Raw genomic sequence first — 25,961 nt, 5'->3', positions numbered from 1 at the left:
TCTTTTTCATATTCTTATCCATTATGGTTTATCACAGGATATTGAATATAGTTCCCTGTACTATACAGTAGGACCTTGTTGTTTATCCATCCTATATATAATAGTTTGCATCCGCTAATCACAAACTCCTAATCCACCCCTCCCCAACCTCCCCTCCCGCTTGGCAACCACAAGTCTGTTTTCTATGTCTGTGAGTCTGTTCCTGTTTTGTACATATGGTCATTTGTGTCATATTTTAGATTCTACATACAGGTGATTTCATATGGTACTTGTCTTTGTCTGACTTACTTCGCTTAGTATGATAATCTCTAGGTCCATCCATGTTGCTGCAAATGGCATTATTTCATTCCTTTTATGGCTGGGTAATATTCCATTGTTTATATATACCACATTTTCTTTATCCATTCATCTGTTAATGGCTGTTTAGGTTCTTTCCATATCTTGCCAGCTCTAACAATTTTAAGGTGTGGAACATTATGTGAGTCACTTCACCTCTCTGAGCCTGTGCGCTTATCACTAAAATTGCAATAATCATAGCACCTACCTCGTGAAATCATTGTAAAGATGAATGAAGTACCAGAGGTAAGGTTCCTGATGCAAAGAATGTGCTAAAAGCATGTTAATTCCCCTCTCCCTTGCTTAGAGACCTTTTTATTTCTATACTTTGCAAACCAACAGAGAACAGTCTTTCACCCTCAACTTGAAGTTTCTTTTGATAACACTTGATGTTGCAGCCCACCTCCAAGCAAAACAGAGCTGTGTTTCCCCTCATTTGCTCTTCCTCTGGGGCTTCCTGGGGTTAATTCATCCTGCTTTTCTGAGCGGCTTGCCCTTTGCTTAGTCAGCAGCCCCAGGGGATTTGCTCTTCCCCCCTGGAGTCATTAATCCTGAGAGGGTCCATAATAACTGTCTAGAGTTACCTAAAATTATGGTGGGCTTCCTTTAAGGAAGCAGATGGAAACAGCCAAACCCTTTATCTTTAACGACATTTAATTTAAAAAATTTTTAACTTGATACTTTAAAAAAAATTGAGGTATACTTTTCTTTTAAATTGAGGCATAGTTGATTTATAATATCATATTAGTTTCAGGTGTACAACATAGTGATTCACAATTTTTATAGATTATACTCCATTTGTAGTTATTATAAAATATTGGCTATATTCCCTGTGCTGTACAATATATCCTTGTAGCTTATTTATTTTATACATAGTTTATACCTCTTAATCCCCTACCCCAATCTTGCCCCTCACCTTTTCCCTTTCCCCACTGAAAACCACTAGTTTGTTCTCTATATCTGTGAGTCTGTACCTCTTTTGTTATATTCACTAGTTTGTTTTCTTTTTTAGATTCCACATATCATATATCATATAGTATTTGATATCATATAGTATTTGATATCATATAGATATCATATAGTGATATCATATAGTATTTGTCTTTCTCCATCTGACTTATTTCACTAAGCATAATACCCTCCAGGTCCATCCATATATATATCACATCTTCTTTATCCATTCATCTGTTAATGGACACTTAGGTTGCTTCCATGTCTTGACTATTGTAAATAATGCTCCTATGAACACTGGGGTGCATGTATCTTTTCAAATTAGTATTTTTGTTTTCTTTGGATGTATACCCAGGAGTGGAATTGCTGGATCATGCGGTAGTTTTATTTTTAGTTTTTTGAGAAAACTCCATAGTGTTTTTCATAGCGGCTGCACCAATTTACATTCCCGCCAACAGTGTTCAAGGGTTCCCTTTTCTCTACATCCTCGCCCGTGTTTATTTGTGTTCTTTTTGGTGACAGCCATTCTGACAGGTGTGAGGTGATATATCATTGTTTTTTAAAATATTTTTTATTGAAGTATAGTTGACTTACAATATTGTGTTAGTTTCAAGTGTACAGCAAAGTGATTCAGTTACACACACACGCACACACATACACACAAACATATATTCTTTTTCAGATTATTTTCCATTATAGGTTATTATAAGATATTGACTATAGTTTCCTCTGCTATAAGTAGGTCCTTGTTGTTTACCTATTTTATATATAGTAGTGTGTATATGTTAATCCCAAACTCTTAATTTATCTCTCTCCCCCGCCTCACCCCTGCTATCCCCTTTGGTAACCATATGTTTGTTTTCTATGTCTGTAAGTCTGTTTCCGTTTTATAAATAAGTTCATTTGCATCATTTCTTTACATTCCACATATAAGTGATGTCATATGATATTTGTCTTTCTCTGTCAGTATATCTCAGTGTTGTTTTGATTAGCATTTCCCTGATGATTAGCAATGTTGAGCATCTTTTCACATGCCTGTTGGCCATCTTTCTGTCTTCTTTGGAAAAATGTCTATTCAGGTCTTCTGCTCATTATTTAATTGGGTTGTTTGATTGATAGTGAGTTGTATGAGCTGCTCATATATTTTGGATATTAACCCCTTATTGGTCAAATCATTTGCAAATATTTTCTCCCATTCAGTAGGCTGACTTTTCATTTTGTCCATGGTTTCCTTTGCTGTGCAAAAGCTTTTAAGTTTAATTAGATCCCACTTGTTTATTTTTTATTTTGTTTCCTTTGCCTTAGGAGACAGATCCAAAAAATATATTGCTACAATTTATGTCAAAGACTGTTCTGCCTATGTTTTCTTCTAGGAGTTTTATGGTTTCCAATCTTACATTCAGATCTTTAATCCATTTTGAGTTTATTTTGTATATGGTCTTAGAGAATGTTCTAACTTCATTCTTTTACATGTAGCTGTTCAGTTTTCCCAGCACCACTTATTGAAGAGACTGTCTTTTCTCCATTGTATATTCCTGCCTCCTTTGTCATAGATTAATTGATCAAAAGTGTGTGGTTTATTTCTGGGCTCTCTATTCTGTCCCATTGACCTATATGTCTGTTTTTGTACCAGTTGCATACTGTTTTGATTACTGTAGCTTTGTAGTGTAGTCTGAAGTCAGGGAGCATGATACTTCCAGCTCTGTTCTTCTTTCTCAAGATTGTTTTGGCTATTTGGGGGTTTTGTGTTTCCATACATATTTTAAAATTATTTGTTATAGTTCTGTGAAAAATGCTACTGGTATTTTAATAGGGGTCGCATTGTATCTGTAGGTTGCCTTGAGTAGTATGGTCATTTTAACAATATTAATTCTTCCAATCCAAGAACATGGTATATCTTTCCATCTGTTTGCGTGGTCTCCAATTTCTTTCATCAGTGTCTTATAGTTTTCTAAGAATAGGTCCTTTACCTCCTTAGGTAAGTTTGTTGTTTTGGTGCAATCATAAATGGAATTGTTTCCTTAATTTCTCTTTCTAATACTTCATTTTTAATGTATAGAAATGCAACTTTACCAAATTCATTGATGAGCTCTAGTAGTTTTTTGGTGGCATCTTTAGGATTTTCTATGTATAGTATCATGTCATCTGCACACACTATATCTTGGTGTGGGCCTCTTTGGATTGACTATGTTTGGGACTTTCTGTGCTTCTTGGTCTTGGACACCTGTTTCCTTTCCAAGTTAGGGAAGTTTTCAGTTAATATTTCTTCAAATATGTTCTCTGCCTCTTTCTCTCTCTCTCTTATCCTTCTGGGATTCCTATAATGCAAATGTTAGTACACTTGATGTTATTCTAGAGGTCTCTTAAACTGTCCTCATTTCTCTTCATTCTTTTTTCTTTTCAGCTTCAGTGACTTCCACTACTCTGTCTTCCAGCTCACTGATCCATTCCTCTGTATCATCTAGTCTACTATTGATTCCTTCCAGTGTATTTTTTCTTTCAGTTATCATATTATTCATCTCTATTTGGTTGTTCTTAACATTTTCTAACTCTTTATTAAAAACTCCTCACTTCTTGATGTTCATCCATTTTTCTCCTGAGTTCTTTGATCATCTTTACAATCATTACCTTGAACTCTTTCTTGGGTAGATTTCCTATCGCCACTTCACTTAGTTCTTCTTCTGGGGTTTTATCTTGTTCCTTCATTTGGGATATGTTCCTCTGTTGCCTCATTTTGCCTAATTTGTTCTTTATTTCTATGTATCTGATAGGTTGGTTATGTTTCCTGATCTTGGAGAAGTGACCTTTTGTAGGAGATGTCCTATGCATCCGAGCAGTGCACTCCCCTCTAGTCACCAGCTATATGCTCTAGGGGTGCCCCCATGTGGCTGCGTGGGTCCTTCTGTTGTAGCAGGTTGACTACAATGTGTGGTTTCGTAGGTGTGGCTGGCCCTAAGTCTGGTTGGTTGCCAGGTTTTGCCTTGTGTAGAGGCTACTGGCTGCTGGTTGGTGGGGATGGGTCACAAGGTGGCTGTCTGTGGAACACCTGGGGCACCAAAGCTAGTGCTGGCTCACTGGAGTCAGGGTCCAGGAGATCCCAGGGCTGGTGCTTGACAACCACAGGGTGAAGCCAAGTCCTGGGGCTAGTGCTGGCCCATTGGTAGGCAGAGCTGAGTCCAGGGGTCTGGCTGCAGGACCCAGGGGTCTCAGAGCTGGTGTTGGCCTGCTGGTAGGTGGGGTCTGGGCTCATCTGGTCCTTGGGCTAGTGCTGGTCTGTTGGTAGGTGGGCTGTGTTGGCAGTCTGTGGTTGTCCTGGGGCTGGAGTCTGCCTGCTGCTGGTGGGTGAGGCTGGTCCCAAGGCTAGAACAGGCTTGCTGTTGGGCAGAGCCAAAGATCCTGGGGCTGGTGCCTGCTCAGTGGTGGGTAGATCTGGGTCCTGGGGTCTCTGGCTGCAGGGCCCAGAGGGTCCCAGGTCTAGTGCCTGTGCAATGGTGTGTGAGGCTGAGTCCTGGGCCCTCTGGTGGATAGGGCCATGTCCAGGGGTGGCTGTGGTCTCAGCTTGCTTGCTGGTAGGTGGAGTTGTGTCTCCCTGCAGTTAGATGTTTGGCCTGAGGCATCCCAGTAGTACTGGCGTTTACAGGTTGGTGGGGGTGGGCAGGGCTAGGTCCTGAGGCTAAGGAGCCAGAGGGAGGATTCCAAAATGGCATTTGCCTGCACCAGTCTCCACGTGGTAGAAGGACCTCCCAGAAATGGGTGCCGCCAGTGTCTATGTCCCCAGGGTGAACTCCAGTTGCCTCCTTCCTCTCTGGGCAGCTCTCCAAGATCAGCAGGTGGGTCTGACCCAGGCTCCTTTCACATTACTGCTTCTGCACTGGGTCCCAGAGCATGTGAGATTTTGTCTGTGCCCTTTAAGAGTGGAGTCGCTATTTCCCACAGCCCCTGGGTCCCCTGAAAGTAAGCCCTGCTGGCCTTCAAAGCCAAATGTTCTGGGGGCTTGTATTCCCGGCACAGGAACCCCAGGCTGGGCAGACCAATGTGGGGTTTAGACCCTTGGATCCTTGGGGAGAACCTCTGCAATTGTAATTATTCTCTTGTTTGTGGGTCACCCACCTAGGGGTATTTGTCTTGACTATGCTGTGACTCCACCCCTCCTACCTGTTTCATCATGGTTCCTTCTTTATATCTTTAGTTATAGAAGATCTTTTCTGGTAGGTTCCAGTCTTTTTCATCGATAGTTAATCTATAAATAGTTGTAATTTTGGTGTGCCCATGAGAGGAGGTGAGATCAGGGTCTTTCTACTCGGCCATCTTGGCCTCTAAGCCAGTGTGTTTAACTACATTTTAAATTACTCTGTGGTAGCTACTCATAGTAACACTAACACAGTTAATAATAATGATAACAACAATACTACTGACTACTAATCATGGATAGTATTTGTCAATAGCCTATGTTCTAGGTGAATTTTGCATGCACTACTTCATGTTATGTTCACACAAATCAAATGAGTGTCCTATCTAGGGTAGTTCCATTACCTGTCTGTGCCTTGGGCTTTCTCATCTATAAGATGGAAATAGTATTAATACCCATTCTATAAGATTGTGACAAAGGTTAAATGAATTAATATATGTAAAACACTTAGAACAGTGCTAGCAAGTGCTATAAAGGTATTTGCTACATTGATGTCTTGTGGAATTTGGCTCCAAATTTAGGTGGTGGATACACATCCTGATACTTATATCCAAGCAGCAATATTCCAAGCTGATGAGGCCTAGAACATTATTTTTATCTTTATTTTACTGGCATGTAAACCAAGGTGCAGAAAGGTTGACTTACCCAAGGTCACATTGCTATTTAAGTTAATGAGTGAGCTGGGGTTCAAGCCCCAGTCTGTCTAGTTTCAAAACCCTGGCTGAACAGAAACAAACTCACAGACATAGAAAACAAACTTATGGTTACCAAAGGAGAAAGGAGGGGGGAGGGATAAATTAGGAGTTTGGGATTAACATATACACACTACTATATATAAAATAGATAAACAATGAGGACCTACTGTAAAGCACAGGGAACTATATTCAATACCTTGTAATAACCTATAATGGAAAAGAATCTGAAAAAGAATATACATATATAGGTATATGTATAACTGAATCACTTTGCTGTACACCTGAAACTAACACAATATTATAAATCAACTATACTTCAATTTTTAACAATTTTTTTAAAAAAATTGTTTGAAACTATGCATTTAAAAGCATTATGTTTGTATTGTGAAATATAACTTAAATATAAAGCATACATTTATGGAATAAGTTCACACTTCAGAAAAAATAAAAAACCCTGGCTGGTCATTGGTTTGGTGGTGGGCTTGTGACTCGAGTGGGATTGCTATAATGTGTTGTAAAGCTTCCTGGTTTTCCAGGACATGATAACGTATCCTCTAGTTCCAAGCAGCCTGCCCCACACTAGTTGCACAATCACTGTTTGATGACAGACTGACCAACAGGCTGACCGTATCAGCTCATCCCCACCCCTCTGCCTGTACAAAGTACAATACTCCAAGCAAAGGAGCTTCTAAACCACATCAGAGAAAATCATCCTGGAGTCATAATGTCCCAGGCTAGCCAATGTTGACCATTTCTTTGCCAGGGATTTATTTTTCATTGCAGGGGGCCCCAGCTGCCTGATGAATGCCTTTGTTTAAACTCCTGAATTTGCTTTGCCCCTCATAGCCTAAGGTTTGTTGATTCAGAGAATAAATTGAACTGAAAAAGAAAGAAAGTGCTTGTGCTTTGTCTGGCCAGGGGCCAGGTGGAACTGTGGGCCAAATGTGGTTTAGGTGCTGCCTGTCATACCCCTCTAGGGCTCCCATATCGTATCTGCGGTCACCTGGCTGTCAGGCTGTTCTCCTGATGCTTGAGCTCAGAGGAGAGGCCTGGACTCAAGCCTTCCCACTCCACCCCTCTCCTGCCCCTTCTCTTCCCAAGCCCACAGCTGACAGGAAGAGGGAGCCTGAAGCCAAGAACATTCGAGGTGCTGGAGGTGGGGATTGGGGAACTCTCTTTGGAGCTGGGTGGGTGGCGGTTGGACGTTTGTTCAAGTCTGCACTCGTGGGAATCTCTGTGAAGGGTTTCAGTTAGTTGGGGCCTTGCCACCCCTTCACCTTTCAGAACAGTGCAGGGCCCCACCTGCTGCCTGGGTGCTGGGGAGGACCAGCTGAGGCTCCCTACCCTGTAGCAAGAGCTCTCTGCAGAACTTCTCTCAGAGTGAAACTTGCTCGAGGGCAAGATTCCTCTGGATTCTACAGGAGTTTCTCTCTTTCTATTAAATGTCATTTACTTTGTGTTTGCATCCTTATTTGACCAGTCACAAATACAAATATATTACGCTAATAAGAGCTTAGCCTTAGCTTGTGGTTTAAGACAGTGCAGTTGTCACTTGCAACTTAGCGACAGAAATTCTTCAAACTGGCTGAGCTGAGTCCAATATCTTGGGGTCAAAAGGGCTTGGCTTGAGGGGCAGAACCACCCAGGAGGTGGCAGGACTGACCCAGCAATTTCCTAAAAGGACCTGGAGCATGTTATCCCAGCAGCAGAGAGCGATGCTGGCCTTTGTGATACTGGGTGCCACTAAGCAGTTGTGTGCCAGACTGTCAGAACTGGAAAAACATTTGGTTAGACCAGTTCTACTGCTGAGAGATCCACCCTGAACAGATCATTGACACCACAGGAGGTAGGAAGGAATTGGCCAATGAAATGCCAGGGCAAGGCACCACAGGGAAGATCTGCTGAAGGCCGCAGAGCTCAGGAAGCATGCAAAGTGACAGGCGTTCAGGGGGGCACTTCTCTTCTCTGGGGGCTGAGGAACTCTCTGATGTATAGCTTGCCTGTTCTAAACACAGCTGCTATGCAAAAGTTACAATTATTACCCCCACAGAATCTTACTCCAGCCCCCTTTCCTTTATTCCCTGTCTTTCTCCTTACCCACTTCCTCCTTCTCTTCTGGGTCCAAGGTGTGGAGCTAGGGTGGAAGGGGGGGGTCTGTCTGGGCTAGCTGACCCCAGGCCCTGAAAGCACTTAGGCATGGCGCCTCACCACTAATCGCTGGGCTTAGCTGTCTTAAACAAGAGGTCTTTTGTCCTCTGAGATTCCTTCTATGATGACGAAATTCACCTTTCAACAGACTTAAACAAAGACAAAGGTTCTCCAGAATTTCATACTCAGAATATTTCAAATGATTTCACGAGATCTGTCATAAAGTTACTGTCAATTGCCTTCAATGCTATGAGATACAATTTCCTGGCCTATGTTCCAGAAATTTCCACTTACATTATTTCATACAATCATTAGTTAATAAGTGTGTTAAATAGGTATTACTATCCTGCTTCATTCATTCATCACTCACTTAACAACTTCTTATGAGCCCTCATTGCTTCCATACACTGGGTTGGCTAATGAGGATGCAGAGAAAAATAAGAAATAGTACCTGACCTCAAAGACAGCATAGTTTAGTGGAAGAATCAGAATGTAAAAAACCAGGTACGCTACAGTATGATCTATACAAACGCAGTGGCAAAGAGTTTTTTAATGGCACAACAGGAGAGGGGCCCCTAACACAGATTGAAGTGTGTTTGTTGCAGGGATGGTCAGACAGGTTTCCTTGGTGGCACAGTGGTTAAGAACCTGCCTGCCAATGCAGGGGACACATGTTCCAGCCCTGGCCTGGGAAGATCCCACAGGCCGTGGAGCAACTAAGCCCATGCACCGCAACTACTGAGCCTGCGCTCTAGAGCCCATGAGCCACAACTACTGAGTCCACACGCCACAACTACTGAAGCTTATGCTCCTAGAGCCTGTGCTCCTGCATAGAGGGAGAAGGTATCTAACCTGAGCCCGAATGACCAGTACTAATTATATAAGCTGAGAAGTGCAGAGAGTCCCATATAGGATAAATCCAAGGAGAAACATACCAAGACACATATTAATCAAACTATCAAAAATTAAACACAAAGAAAAAAAATGCAGCAAGGGAAAAACAACAAATAACATATAAGGGAATCCTCATAAGATTAACAGCAGATGTTTCAGCAGAAACTCTGTGAGCAAGAAGGAAGTGGCAAGACATACTTAAAGTGATGAAAGGGAAAAACCTACAATGAAGATTACTCTACCCAGCAAGGATCTCATTCAGATTCAACAGAGAAATAAAAAGCTTTACAGACAAGCACAGGCTAAGAGAATTCAGCACCACCAAACCAGCTTCACAACAAATGCTAAAGGAACTTCTCTAGGCAGGAAACACAAGAGAAGAAAAAGACCTACAATAACAAACCCAAAACAATTAAGAAAATGGTAATAGGAACATACATATTGATAATTACCTTAAACGTAAAGGGATTAAATGCTCCCACCAAAAGACATAGACTGGCTGAATGGATACAAAAACAAGACCCATATATATGCTGTTTACAAGAGACCCACTTCAGACCTAGGGACACATACCCACTGAAACTGAGGGGATGGAAAAAGATATTCCATGCAAATGGAAATCAAAAGAAAGCTGGAGTAGCAATTCTCGTATCAGACAAAATAGACTCTAAAATAAAGACTATTACAAGAGACAAAGAAGGACACTACATAATGATCAAGGGATCAATCCAAGAAGAAGATATAACAATTGTAAATATTTATGCACCCAACATAGGAGCACCTCAATACATAAGGCAAATGCTAACAGCCATAAAAGGGGAAGTCGACAGTAACACACTCATAGTAGGGGACTTTAACACCCTACCTTCACCAATGGACTGATCATACAAAATGAAAATAAATAATGAAAGACAAGCTTTAAATGATACACTAAACAAGATGGACTTAATTGATATTTATAGGACATTCCACCCAAAAACAACAGAATACACTTTCTTCTCAAGTGCTCATGGAACATTCTCCAGGATAGATCATATATTGGGTCACAAATCAAGCCTTGGTAAATTTAAGAAAATTGAAACCATATCAAGTATCTTTTCTGACCACAATGCTATGAGACTAAATATCAATTACAGGAAAAAAATTTGTAAAAAATACAAACGCATAGAGACTAAACAATACACTACTTAATAACCAAGAGATCCATGAAGAAATGAAAGAAGAAATCAAAAACTACCTAGAAACAAATGACAATGAAAATACGATGACCAAAATCCTATGGGATGCAGCAAAAGCAGCTCTAAGAAGGAAGTTTACAGCAATACCATCCTGCCTCAAGAAACAAGAAACATCTCAAATAAACAACTTAACTTTATACCTAACGCAATTAGAGAAAGAAGAAAAAAAACTCTCCAAAGTTAGCAGAAGGAAAGAAATTATAAATATCAGATCAGAAATAGATGAAAAAGAAACGAAGGAAATGATAGCAAAGATCAGTAGAACTAAAAGCTGGTTCTTTGAGAAGATAAACAAAATTGATAAACCACTAGCCAGACTCACCAAAAGAAAAGGGAGAAGACTCAAATCAATAGAATGAGAAATGAAAAAGAAGTAACAACTAACACTGCAGAAATACAAAGGATAATGAGAGATTACAAGTAACTATATGCCAATAAAATGGACAACTTGGAAGAAATGGACAAATTCTTAGAAAGGCACAACCTTCCGAGACTGAACCAGGAAGAAATAGAATATATGAACAGACCAATCACAAGCACTGAAATTGAGACTGTGTTTAAAAATCTTCCAACAAACAAAAGTCCAGGATCAGATGGCTTCACAGGCGAATTCTATCAAACATTTAGAGAAGAGTTAACACCTATCCTTCTCAAAACCTTCCAAAATATAGCACAGGGAGGAACACTCCCAAACTCAGTCTATGAGGCCACCATCAACCTGATACCAAAACCAGACAAAGATGTCACAAAGAAAGAAAACTACAGGCCAATATCACTGATGAACATAGATGCAAAACTCCTCAACAAAATACTAGCAAACAGAATCCAACAGCACATTAAAAGGATCATACACCATGATCAATTGAGGCTTATCCCAGGAATGCAAGGGTTCTTCAAAATAAGCAAATCTATCAATGTGATACACCATATTAACAAACGGAAAGATAAAAACCATATGATCATCTCAATAGATGCAGAAAAAGCTTTTGACAAAATTCAACACCCATTTACGGTAAAAACCCTCCAGAAAGTAGGCATACAGGGAACTTACCTAAACATAATAAAGGCCATATATGTCAAACCCACAGCCAACATCATTCTCAATGGTGAAAAATTGAGACCATTTTCACTAAGATCAGGAAGAAGACAAGTCTGTCAACTCTCAGCACTATTATTCAACATAGTTTTGGAACTTTTAGCCACAGCAATCACAGAAGAAAAAGAAATAAAAGGAATACAAATTGGAGAAAAAGAAGTAGAGCTGTCACTGTTTGCAGATGACATGACACTATACATAGAGAATCCTAAAGACTGTACCAGAAAAATACTAGAACTAATCAATGAATTTGGTAAAGTAGCAGGATACAAAATTAATGCACAGAAATCTCTTGCATTCCTATACACTAATGCAGAAAAATCTGAAAGAGAAATTAAGGAAACACTGCCATTTACCATTGCAAAAAAAAGAATAAAATACCTAGGAATAAACCTACCTAAGGAGACGAACAACCTGTATGCAGAAAACTATAAGACACTGATGAAAGAAATTAAAAGTGATACAAACAGACGGAGAGGTATACCATGTACTTGGATTGGAAGAACCAACATTGTGAAGATGATGATACTACCCAAAGCAATCTACAGATTCAATGCAATCCATATCAAACTATCAATGGCATTTTTCACAGAAATAGAACCAAAAAATTCACAATTTGTATGGAAACACAAAAGATCCCAAATAGCAAAGGCAATCTTGAGAAAGAAAAATGGAGCTAGAGCAATCAAGTTCCCTGACTTCAGACTATATTACAAAGCTACAGTAATCAAGACAGTATGGTACTGGTACAAAAACAGGCATATAGATCAATGCAGCAGGATAGAAAGCCCAGAGGTAAACCCATGCACTTATGGTCACCTTATTTTTGATAAAGGAGGCAAGAATATACAATGGAGAAAAGACAGCCTGTTCAATAAGTGGTGCTGCGAAAACTGGACATATAAAAGAATGAATTTAGAACACTCTCTAACATCATATATAAAAATAAACTTGAAATGGATTAAAGACCTAAATGTAAGGCCAGACACTCTAAAACTCTTAGAGGAAAAACTAGGCAGAACACTCTATGACATAAATGACAGCAAGATCCTTTTTGACCCACCTCCTAGAGAACTGGAAATAAGAACAAAAATAAACAAATGTTACCTAATGAAACTTAAAAGCTTTTGCACAGCAACGGAAACCATAAACAAGACTAAAAGACAGCCCTCAGAATGGGAGAAAATATTTGCAAATGAAGGAACTGACAAAGGATTAATCTCCAAAATTTACAAGCTGCTAATGCAGCTCAATACCAAAAAAAACAAACAAACAATCCAATCCAAAACTGGGCAGAAGACCTAAATAGACATTTCTCCAAAGAAGATATACAGATTGCTAACAAACACATGAATGAATGCTCAACATCACTAATCATTAGAGAAATACAAATCAAAAGTACAACGAGGCATCACCTCACACCAGCCAGAATGGCCATAATGAAAAAAATCTACAAACAGTAAATGCTGGAGAAGGTGTGGAGAAAAGGGAGTCCTCTTGCACTGTTGGTGGGAGTGTAAATTGATACAGCCACTATGGAGAACAGTATGGAGGTTCCTTAAAAAGCTACAAATAGAACTACCATATGCCCAGCAATCCCACTACTAGACATATACCCTGAGAAAACCATAATTCAAATAGAGCCATGTACCACATGTTCATTGCAGCACTATTTACAATAGCCAGGACATGGAAGCAACCTAAGTGTCCATCGACAGATGAATGGATAAAGAAGATGTGGCACATACATACAATGGAATATTACTCCGCCATAAAAATAAACAAAATTGAGTTATGTGCAGTGAAGTGGATGGACCTAGCGTCTGTCATACAGATTGAAGTAAGTCAGGAAGAGAAAAACAAATGCTGTATGCTAACACATAGACACGGAATCTAAAAAAAAAAAAAAAGAGTTCTGAAGAACCTAGGGTCAGAACAGGAATAAAGACGCAGATGTAGAGAATGGACTTGAGGACACGGGGAGGGGGAAGGGTAGGCTGGGACGGAATGAGATAGTGTCATGGATTTATCTATACTACCATATGTAAAATAGATAGCTAGTGGGAAGCAGCTGCATAGCACAGGGAGATCAGCTCAGTGCTTTGTGACTACCTAGAGGGGTGGGATAGGGAGGGTGGGAGGGAGGGAGACCCAAGAGGGAGGAGATATGGGGATATATGTATATGTAAAGCTGATTCACTTTGTTACAAAGCAGAAACTAACACTCTATTGTAAAGCAATTATACTCCAATAAAGTTGTTAAAAATACAAAAGAAACAAAAAAAATGGCTGCTGCATAAGCAGTCAAAATAGAGGCTCCACTCAAAGTGGCACCTGCCCCGCAAATATCAACCCCATTGCCCACTAGCCCACAATTACTACTCACTTCCTTTCCAGCCTAAATAGTAATGATACTAGCTAATATATATCAAAAGAATGTTTATCATTTACTAGGTACTAATGTAAATTTTACATATATTAACTCACTGAAACCCTCAATGGAGTATCCCTGTTTGACAGATGAGCAAACTGGGCAGAGAGGTGAAGTAGGTTGCCCAAAGTCACGGAGTAGTAAGTGGTAGAAACAGGATTTGAATGGGGCACTCTGGGTTAAGAGCCCATGCACTCGACCACTATAATCTCTTTAATGTTTGTTTTTCAAGAGCCACTGTGTTGGAGTTATCTCGGCATTTCACATCTTAAGCAGTTAGCTCTTGTGTGTGTTGGGAGTGGTGATGCAGACACAACAAGGTTGGCTGTTTCAGGGAAAAACTGACCCGATGTAAGGAGGACCTGCAAGAGCTGTTGGGGAGCTTTCAGGGGACAGCTGAACAATGGAAACGGTTCAGAGACATGGACAGGGTTAGAACGATAAGGTATAGGGCATCTGAGAATTGCATGAAGCCAAAAAAGCTAGGTCCTTCTTTGGGGCTCAACGTGGAGGGGGGTTATGCACCCAAAAGGACACAGTAGGTTCTCTTAATTCAGTGACATCAGTGACAGTCTGTCGTATGGTCTGTAGTATAGTTAACCAGAAACATAGTAGATGCTCAATAACTATCTGCTGAAGGAATGAAAGATTGAATTCTCTCATTTCGATGAAAGAATACCATGTCTTTCTTTCTTGTACATTAGAATTTTAGATGTGCAGTATTTAATAAAATATATGAATTAACATTTTTCTGGGCTTGGTTGTGCTTGTCCCTGAGTACAGCTAGAGAATCCCAGACAACTGTTTTGAGTTACACACCCTAACCATAGATCCACCGTATTGAAGTAGCCTTGTGGAGGGAGGACGGCAGTGTTCTGCAAACCTGGTATCAGCCCAGACTAAGCCAGACTGAGAGGAGTATGCTACTCTTAGGCTTTGGGTTGTAGAGCCTAAGTCGCCCCAAGGCCCACAGGAGGGAGTTAGCACTCAGGACTTCCATGACTGTATGCCAGGGTAGCTGGGAGGAAAGGGATAAAAGGCTGCAAGCAGGCCCAGGAGTTAAGTTATATTGCTAAACCACAATCTTCATGAAATACCTATGGTGTGCACAACAGAGGTGGAGACTACTCAAGGGGAGAGCAGAGCTGAGTGGAGCCTAGCCCATGGGCATTGTAGGTCCAATCCAGAACCAAACAGCAGGAACCCAAGTAAACAGACTAAGTGAACAAGGGTCAAGAACTCAGGCAGATGTCTGCATAGGGAAAGAGGAATGAAATCACAGGTCCTGAGTGACTTCTGCAAGAGTGGAGCTTGGCAAGAAGCCAAGTTGAGACTCAGGCAGGAAGCCCTTATAGGCTTCTTGCTGGGGGGCAGAGCTGGTCCCTTAACCTAGTCCACAGGTGTTGACAAGCATGCACACCTGGCTAACGTAGGGGTGTTGAAAGGGTGGGGGAATGAGACACTTCATGACAGACAGATTAGCCTGAGTGATGGCTCAGATGACCACTCATTTTGCTACTCAGAAGTCCTTTAGAGGTTCATTTATTTTTCAATTTTCTTTTTTTTTCAAAATTTGATGCTAAGATTCTTTTGTTTTAAACTGAAGTGTAGTTGATTTACAATGTTGTGTTAATTACTGCTGTACAGCAAAGTGATTCTGTAATATATTCTTTTCCATTATGGTTTATCATAGGATATTGAATACTTCTCCGTGCTATACAGTAGGACCTTGTTGTTTATCCATTCTATATATAATAGTTTGCGTCTACTAACCCCAAACTCCCACTCCATCCCTCCCCCAACCCCCTCCTCCTTGGCAACCACCATTCTGTTCTCTATGTCCTTGATTCAGTTTCTGTTTCATAGATAGGTTCATTTGTGTCATATTTTAGATTCCACATATAAGTGATATCACATGGTATTTGTCTTTCTCTTTCTGATTTTTTTTTCAACTTTCAAATCCAGTTTCTATATATGACAGAACATAAATTCATTAGAATATTCTGGTAAGCACAAAGAAGAAAATAAAATGCAAGTATAATCCCATCATCCAGAATTTAACATTCTCGTGTATATTTTATACATTGAAATACTACTTTCTTATGGAACCCTAAACTCCACATGTGTCTCTTGATTCCATTTAACTTGGAATAGTTTCTGAAATATTTTTTTAAAAGATTTTCTGTTCAGCCAGCACAGATTCTCCATAGTAACCCTGATACATTGGGTTTCATGGCCTCTTATTAAGTAGACATTTTAAAAGGAATTATTGTTTAATGGCTTCTTTATAGAGTTTCTGTGAAATTCACAACCTGTCAGAACAGAGTGGCCTCCAACCTGCTCACAGCCTTGCTGGGCAACATAGTGAACACTTTATAAACGGAGTAAAACTGATTCTAGAAAGAAGAGTCAGGAATGTAGAACAATCAAGGAAAGGGAGGCTAAAGAAGGAGAAACATTGGAATAATAAGCAGAAGAAGAGAAAGGTGAGTTAACAGTACAGTCGAAAGTTGAGAAAAGATGGTAAAGAAATAAAACAGTGAACATGAAAGGAAAGAGTGAATCAAAGAAACAAGTTTAGGTGTTTATCTCTTTTTGTTGTCCTTCATACACCTAGATATTAGTTTTCCCTTTATATTTAAGGACAGTCCGGTGTAATAAAATGAGCCCATTACTGGAGGCCAGAAGACCTGGGTTCCAATCCCAGATCTGCTATTAACCTGCTGGAAGATCTTGGGCAAGTCTCTTCCCTTGTCTGGATCTAAATCTCCCCACTTATAAAATGAAGGGCCCGGATTATATGACATTGAATGATCTCTGTTGTGTCCTGAATGTCTCAGATTGATAGATATGCACAGAATGTTTTATCAACCTGAAGTTTAAAAGAAAAGGCCGACTACCATTTGGAAGCTGGTTGTGCATCACACACAGCACGTGGATTTAGTGCTAAAGCATTAAGTGGAAACAAACAATTATAATTGTTTTAATTACCCGAGTAGCTAGTAATTTCGACAGGACTTGGGAGCACTGGCTTGAGAATGCCATTATTACACTGTCACTTTTGAACAGCTTTTCCAATGTAGGCATGGTAATTTCAATGTCCCAGGAGTGGGGGCAAGATTGCTATTAGGGTGGTAATCGTGTTTTGTTCTGTTTTTTTCTTTTTTCTTTCCTTAGTATGAAGAGCAATTCTGAGCAAGGAGAGTCTCTTAGACACATTCCAGCAAAGCGTATGAATCAGATGGAACATGTCCAGATCATTGCCAAACCAACCTAAGGCCTCAGGCAGTAATACATCATTCCCTTAGAGCTTGAAAAGGGTGTCTGCTAGGAAGTATCATCTATCAGGGCCTAGACGAGCTCTCTGACTCCCGAGTTCCCTTCTGAACTTAGTTTAATCAGTATCAACATGGCTGCAGGTAAAGAGGGTGGTATATAGGTATAACTGAATCACTTTGCTGTACAGCAGAAATTAACACAACATTGTAAATCAACTCTACTTCAATAGAAAAAAAAGGGGCGGGTGGTCAGTCAGCTGCTCAGGTTGATCCTTCAGGACTCCCCTAGGACAGCCACGTGGGCCGGAAATCTTTCTGAGCTGTTAATCTTAAGCAACTTTAAGCCTTCCATCAATCACACAGGCAGTACTTTGAACTGCTTTATGTTTTCAGAAATAAAATAAAAACCAGTTGTAATTTGGTGTGAATTTCACACGTGCACAAGCAACTACAAGGCTTGTTCTCTCTGCTTACCACCACCAGGAAGTCTTAAGTACCCATTTAAACTGTTCTTCCCTCCGGGGTTTATTGCTGAGTCCTCTGGGCTCTGGGGAAAGGGCCTCCCTCGACATCCTACTTATTCTTTGTTCTTTGATGTGTCTAACTGCACCTTGCTCTCTACCAGATGCTGAAAGACTAGACTGCCTGCAGAGAGGGCTCCATTTTAGAATGAACTGCAGCTACCTGGTAATTAGCCTCTCACCACTCTCAGCAGTTCTCTTTTTACCAGGAGTTGAACCCCCAGGAGGGTTATAGCTTGGCCAGTAATTTCTTCTGCCCTGCCCCAAAGGAGCTCTGTTTCCTAGTTCCCCGGGTCGTTTACACAGTGTAAATTTTGAAAGTATGTCCAACTTCGTTTTTAGAAAACTGGTTGCATCTGACTATATTGGTAGATGAATAAGATATGTGTCGGATTTTTGCTGTTGTTTGTTGCAATGTCAGGATATTTGCATTAAAATATTTTTTTAATTTATTTATTTTTGGCTGCGTTGGGTCTTCGTTGCTGCGTGGGCTTTCTCTAGTTGCAGTGAGCAGGGGCTGCTCTTCGTTGCGGTGCGCGGGCTCTAGGCACACAGGATTCAGCAGTTCTGGCACGCGGGTTCGGTAGTTGTGGCACATGGGCTTAGTTGCTCCACAGCATGTGGGATCTTCCCGGACTAGGGATGGAACCCTTGTCCCCTGCATTGGCAGGCGGAGTCTTAACCACTCTGCTACCAGGGAAGCCCCAGGATATTTGCACTTTTAATGAAAAGTGAAACAGCCCTTTAAAAGGAGCAGTCCCAGGGTTTAACACTTAAAGGGTTCTGAGGTTTCTGGATGTAGCCTGCAGACAACAGGAATGGAGGAAGACTTACCTTCCTTCAGAAAGGTCCAAACTCTGTAAATGAAGTGTGTGCCTATTGCTGCTTACAAACAGAGAGCTGGATGGAGGTGAGGGAGTGTAGACCAAGATGCAGAACAAGATTTCTGCATCTTGGTCTACACTTTCTACAAGATTTCTGCCCATCTTGGTGAGGCTCCTGCTCAGTGTCCCTGTATCTCCCTCGATCCTTTAGGAACACCACACTGCTTACAATCGAGTTGTTCACACCCTGTTTTCTAATCTCTGCCTCTGACACCCTTCTCTTTTCCTCCTCTTCACCTGGCTAATTCCAACTCTTGCATCCTATCTTGGATTAGGTGTCCCCACTGTTAAGAATCCATTATGCAGGGACTTCCCTGGTGGTTCAGTGGTTAAGAATTCGCCTGCCAATGCAGGAGACACGGGTTCGAGCCCTGGTCCGGGAAGATCCCACATGCCGCGGAGCAACTAATCCCGTGCACCACAACTACTGAGCCTGCGCTCTAGAGCCCGCAAGCCACAACTACTGAAGCCCACACACCTGGAGCCTGTGCTCTGCAACAAGGGAAACCACAGCAATGAGAAGCCCGTGCACCGCATCAAAGAGTAACCCCTGAGTGGCAATGAAGACCAAATGTAGCCCTCCAAAAAATTATTTAATTAATTAATTTTTAAAAAAAGAATCCATGTACTATACCCTCACCCACATTTCTGGGTTAGGTGCCCTTTGGGTGTGATATCACATTAACCCCTGCATACAAGCTTAAAAGCACACTTAGTCCCAACCACTGCGATCACCTGTTGACATGCCTGCCTTTCCTGCCAGCCTATGTATTCCTTGGTGGTAATGCCTGGGTCTTGTTCACCTCGGTATCCCTGCAGTTCAGGAAAGTACCTGGCACAGAACAGGCACTCAGTATTGTGTGTTGAATTGAAGGGGTTGTAGAAAGTGTCACAAAAGAGTAAAGGCATATACAGGAGGAAAAGGGCAAACGCATCAAAAGTAAGCCTGGAGTTTGCACAGGGGGAAATTACAACAGGAAAACAAAGAGAACTGAAAAAAGAGAATAAAGAATGGAGAAAAAACATGTTAAAGGAGAGGGATTGACTTTTAAAATGTTTATTAGGGAGAAGGTTAAGACTGGTGAAGCAGTTCTCTGTCCCTGTTTTTTTGTGTGGTTGTTACGGTTGAGCCTTACCTATAAAAATACGGAACCAGGGTTAACATGACTGAAGGGTACCTCATTCACTTGCTACTGGAGGAATGATCATCAGACACCGGTTTCTATGAAGGGAAACTAATAGTCATGTCTCTGATTCTTAATATTCCAGATTTTGAATATTCAAATAAATGCTGCCGTTGTCAAAACAGACCCCCTGGAGTGGTCCAAATACAAATAACTAGGTGACCATACATCAGAGTTTGTCCAGGACAGTCCTGGTTTACACCTATTGTGACAATATAACAATTACTAGTGTCCTGTCAACTCTCAAAACCGTCCCAATTTGGATGATAAATTATATAGTCGCCCTATAAACAGTCAACATTTCTTGAGCTCTTCCTTTGGACCAGATACTGTGTAAAGTACTTGACAAGAATAGTCTCATTAGATGCTCGCTATGACCCTTCTTTAAAATGGAGATGCCATTCACATGCCAGAAGATTCATCCTTTTAAAGTGTACAATTCAGTGGTTTTTAGTATATTCATTGTTGTACAACCATCACAACTATCTAATTCCAGAATATATGCATCCTCCCCAAAAGAAGCCCCATACTAGTTAATAGTCACCCCCTATTCCCCTCTCCCCCCAGTCTCTGACCACCACCAATCTGTTTTCTGTCTCTATAGATTTGCCTGTTCTGGACATTTCATATAAATAGAATCATATAATATGTGACCCTTCTGTGTTTGACAGTCTTATTTTGCAACTGAAGAAGCAAAGGTTCAGAGAGATTAAATAGTCTGCCCAAGATTACCCCTCTAGCAGGTAGACAGGTCAGAACTAGAGCCAGCTGTGTCTGGCTTCAGAGCCCACATTCTTAGCCACCGTGATGTGCTGCCTTCTCCTGTGTATTGCAGGTACTCAGCACATTTTGGAACTCCTTTTTGGCCTTCTGTAACTGGGCACATTGCTTCCAAAATGACTCACAAATCTTCATTATTTGAGAGTGGATTTCGTGTTTGGAAAGAGTCAAAAGTCATAAAGAGCAAGTATGATAACTAAAGTGGGCTATCAAGTTGGATCATTGCTATGGACTGAATTGTATCCCCCCAACCCAGATTCATATGTTGAACCTCTAACCCCACTCCCCATGTGATTAATCTGACTGTATTTGGAGATAGGACTTTTAGGAAGTAATTAAGGTTGAATGAGGTCATAAGGGTGGGGCCCTAACCTGATAGGACAGATGGCTTTATAAAACAGGAAGAGACAGGTCTCTCTCTCTCTCTCTCTCTCTCTCTCTCTCTCTGCTATTTTGTTGTCGTCACCGGAGTTTATATAGTCATATTTTGGGATTCAAAAATGAGGCATAACCATAAAATCAGAAGAATGGGTGATTATTATCTGTGACTTCAAAAACAATTTCCTGAGGGGAGCATGAGAAATATTTTGAATGTGGGAATCAGCACTGGAAACAGGAGAAGCATCTATAAGACTCTTTAATTTTCCTTATATTTGTTATATTTTCCAGAGAAACACAATACACATTATAAAATTAAAATGGCCTATCACGCTACTGTTAATAATATGCTGTTGTTCCAGCTTATCCTTTTCTGAAACCTTAATTCTGTAGCCTACATTCTTTTGAAGTACACAGTCATTATGTGGATGCATTAGAATCTCTGTTATCTAATGTGATCAAAGGTGATTGTTGATCAGTTAATTGATAAAATTTGCCAAAGCAGAAAATCATAATAAATACGTACATTTACACACAAACACCTTAAACTTCTTACTTCAACATAAAACGTATACATTTATATTCATATGCCAAGCTTTTGATGCAGGGTCAAGGGCATTTTGAGTAAGGACTTCTGATCGGTGTTTCCATTTTTCTTCTCTGACTTATACGCATAAGGCATCATCTATGATTTCCAGTATTTGTTCATTTAATGTGGAAAAATTTGAGTACAGAATCCTTCCAGATTTTATCCCCCAATATTTTACTGCTGTCCTACTCAAAACTAATTTGACAGCACATTTGGGGGGATTCCCCCCTTATTGATTTTTTTTCAATTTAGTTTTCATAGAAACTACTCTTGCTATCAGTGATCATGATTCTTGTGATATACATACAATATAATTAAATTGTATAATTACAATAATAAGTAGAATTGTCAAAATATGTTCAAGAAAATAATTATTATCAAGCCTGAGACTCAATCGATGGATGTAGAAGTGCAAAGTCATATTAGCTTACTAGCCATGAGCTTTCATCATGACTTAGGCATCTGTCAATGTTTTAAAGGGGGAATGGAAAGCATTCTCTGTGCGTTGTTGAATTAAAGTTTATTAAGAGAGTTTCTACTGTCCCTGTTCATTTAAAAAAAGAATCCAGATATGTACAAACTAAAAAGGTAAGGTTCCCTTTAATCTAAACCCCTCTCCAGGAATAATGTTGTTAACAGGTTGGTATGTATTCTTCCAGACTCTTCTCTCTCTATATCTATAAATATATGTGTGTATTACTTATGTCTTGTGATGTGCCAGGCATAGTACTAAGGCCTTGATGTGAATTATCTTGATTAATCCACACAACGACTCTGTAACATAATACTATTATTATCTCCATTTTACAGATGAGTAAACCAAGGCTCAGAACGGTTCAGTAATTTGCCCTAGGTCACATAGTAACTAATTTGTTCTTCCTCTTGAGAGGACTGTCCTGCTAATGCACATGAATCAAGTTAAATGTTCGGATCCATTCATCTATTTATTCAGTAAACATTTATGTAATGTTCACTCTTTTCCAATCACTGTATATAATGCCAGGTACTCAGACACATGGTTTCTGTCTTCAGGTACCTGGAAAAGGGAGATCAATCTGTGAGCTAAAACATTTGCCCCAATTCATCCAGTTAGTAAGTGGGTAGAGCAGGATTACAATACAGGCTTGTTTTAATAAACTGTTATATGACAGCCCTATGTGCATAGAAGATTTGGTGGGCTGTTTTTTGGAAACGGTCACCTTGAATATTTATTGTTTCCGTGAGAAGATGAGTTTGGAGCCCCAAGAAATCAGTGTCCAATGGTTAAGACCGAGCTTGTAAGCTGAAGATTATAAATACAAGTTCTGAAAAGTTTTAAATTATATGTGTGTGTGTGATTTTTTTAAAGGCAAACACTGCTCTACTGTAATCCAAGGGAGATGAATATAAGACAGGGTTCAGGATTGGAGTTCCAATTCCTTGAGTGGGAGGCCCGGTGATAAATAATTTAGATCCACTAAGGAGCTTGATTAGAATGTTGAAAAGTGTCAGTTTAAACAAGAACAAGCAATGGAAAAGAGAATCAGAAGTCCAGAAAAGAGAAAATAGGAAAGTTGTGTATAGAGATATTATGAGAAAAATAATCATAACATACAAGTTGAAGAATTGGTTGAAAAAAATTAAAGGCTGCATGTTAAGACAGAACCAAGACCTTACCTATTGTGCAATACATTCCACTAGGCTGGCCAATTTCAACGTACACTACGGAGGGTTGAAGGGAAATGCCTCTCCCGGAGATGTGGGTAGAGAGCTTGAGTCACATGAGCTCCTGACCTCCTAATGCACAAATGCCAAAGGCTTTTAGAGCAAGTTGGCAAGATGTACAGGGGTGGACGAATCAGGGGATTATTCTTATAAACATGGTATGGGATCTTACAGAAGGGAGCAAAAAGGCAGCCTGGATTGGAAACCTTACAGGGATGGCTATATATTCTTTGTGACTGCAGAAACATTTAAATATACAAACACATGGAATGTGGCAGCATTGATGGCGATGATTAAGCACCCCAATGATAAAAAAAAAAAAGAGAGAAAAAATGAGGAGGAGAAAGGAAAATCTTGAGTTTCTTAAATTGTTTGCAAAGAAACTGGAGTCTATGACGGAATTTGGTCCTCATGACTGAAACGTTTCTTTGGTGTTGGAAAAAGTATTGCTGTCATCTCTCTCTCTCTTCAGAAAATTTTTTAATTCATAATAAAAATCCCATAACAGCTCCTTGTCTGGAGGACTTTGAAAATAGGAGCGATTTCATCTGTCTGGAATGGTCTGTGTCAGGACTTGCCCTAGGCAAGGTTGCCACATAGGCAGAAGCGCCCCCTCCCTCCTCCCTCCCAGACACCCCCTCCCCCACTGCCCCCTAATGCCCTTCAAGCCCCCGAACCCCACCATGCGCTGACCCCTTTTTCCTGGATCACAGCTCCAATGTGACCTCCCACATAAAATCAACCCCCCTTTCCCTCAGCCCTCTCTCCAGGCGCTAAGGATGCAGTAGCTTTCACCCTCTGCATCCTATTTGCATTTAAAAATAGGACCCTGGTTAACCCTCGTGAATCTCAGTTGGTGGAGCTTTGGACTACGAAACCAAGTGGAGAGAAGTCCAAGGGAGAGGGGAGCATTTGGGGTCGTTGGGGGAAGGGGATGGGGGAGGTCGCCTTCCTGGAAGCTATTAAATACCAGATGTGGGTTCTGTTCCGTGTGGGACTGCCTTGAGGGAGAGGGTGGGGTGTGGGAGGAGGGTGGCTGGACTCTCTGACCTCTCAAGGTTGGCATTAATTCTATGCGTCGGTGATTTCCAACTACATTTCCCTGCACTCAGCTTCCTTTGCAGCACCAGAGGCACCGTGTGACTTGGCTTTAACTAGGGGTTTTCAGCAGCGTGTCTTTGTGCCTATCAGCTAGGGCCCAATTTTCCCATCACCGTCCTCCCTGCAACTGCAACCCTCGGCCTCAGCAATGCTGGCTGAAGATCAGCTCCAGCCCCACTCAGCTCATAGAGATTTTCACAGAGAGCTCTTCACAGCTCCTATTCTCAGAGAAGCCTGAAAAAGGGACTGTTTTGTGCTCCCAGTGTATGCGGGCTTTATGAAGAAAAAAAAATATGTGTGGCCTTATGTGAAGGGAGTATGCTAGATGCAGTTATGATGGGAAAAGCTGTAGAATGAAATCTCGTGGAGCTCGGAGGAGGAAGTTGATCAATTTCATGTTGGATCAACCAACATTCAAGACCCCTAGTATGTGGCAGGCTCTGAGTTAGACCTGGTGAGTAACAAGACAATTAAAGCAAGGCCCCTGCTATGAAGGAATTCAGTCTAACGGGGAACATAGACATCCCGTGTGAGAAGTGCCATGTTTGAGGTAAGCAAGAGTGTTTGGGAGCACGGAGGTTGCCCTTGGCTCCAAAGGTCTCCCGGGGAGTGGCATCTGAGCTGAGTAGGAGGAAGCCAAAGCAAAGAAAGGTGGGAAGGGCGTTCTGTGTAGAAGGAATGACATGAGCAGAGGCATGGAGACATGAATTTACTTGACGTGTGGGGAAACATGAGCAGGCTGCGATTATTAGAAAGGAAGGGGGAAGGGAAAGTGATGAGGCTGGAGGGGCAGGCAGGGCTACATGAGGGAAAGGGCCCAGCCTTCCTGCTAAGGAGTAGAGACTTTATCCTGAAGGGAGCCACTGAAGGATTTTAAGCAGGTCAGATTTGCATCTTGATTAAACTATCTGTCAATTTGGGGGAAATCTTTCAAATTGCCTGTGGGATGAATTGATGAAAGAATTCCACTGAAAGGGTAGATTTGCAGATCTAGCCATACGTAGTTAAGTGCAAGGCTGTCTTTTTCCAAGAGGGTTTGTCATTAATCTGAGGCTTTTTAAGAGGTACCGCTAAAACAATCTACAGATAGATGCATGTATTTGTGTGGAAAACTCAACAACATTTGGGAGGATACAGGGCCTGAAAACAGTGCTTAAAGGAAACTGAAGAGAGTCTAGTTGCTTCTACCCTTTACTCCACACTACAGCAACAATATCAGCTTAGGATCGCAAACTGTGCTATGGTCTCTTTGTTTTGTTTAGCAAAAGTCATCCGGGAAGGCGCTGTTTAACCTGAGTTGCAGCCATCTAAATCTTGCTGAAAAGGAATATTTTGGATTAGAATTCTGTAGCCATTCTGGAAACAATGTAAGTTGGTTTCATTATAGGTTCTTTGTGTCTAGAATTGCTTCTAAATGCAGCTTGCAGCTAGATATGCAGGGCTCAAACCCCCAACTGCAAAAGGAAAAACCATTTAAACCCTTGCAAAATGAGTGGATTTAACAACTATTTCCCCTCCTTGTCTATTAAAAGTCACCTCAGTTTGCCAAGCACAAACTCTTCCA

General features: G+C 40.9%; 1 protein-coding gene across 2 annotated transcripts in view; it reads left to right on the top strand.

Annotated features, from left to right (window-relative positions):
* FRMD7 (FERM domain containing 7) overlaps positions 1–25,961 on the top strand; it is a gene marked incomplete at both ends in the record, with an annotated part of 55,091 nt that overhangs the window by 5,556 nt on the left and 23,574 nt on the right. For both annotated transcript variants that reach the window (XM_079910512.1, XM_079910511.1), the window contains one exon: positions 25,660–25,764. In XM_079910512.1, the coding sequence (XP_079766638.1) occupies positions 25,660–25,764 (105 nt within the window). The remainder of the gene's footprint in view (positions 1–25,659; positions 25,765–25,961) is intronic.

This window comes from Stenella coeruleoalba (genome assembly GCF_951394435.1).
Source record: "Stenella coeruleoalba genome assembly, chromosome: X".
NCBI classification, from domain to species: domain Eukaryota; kingdom Metazoa; phylum Chordata; class Mammalia; order Artiodactyla; family Delphinidae; genus Stenella; species Stenella coeruleoalba.
Note: the sequence above shows the minus strand (reverse complement) of the source record. Positions and strands in the feature narration are given on the sequence as shown.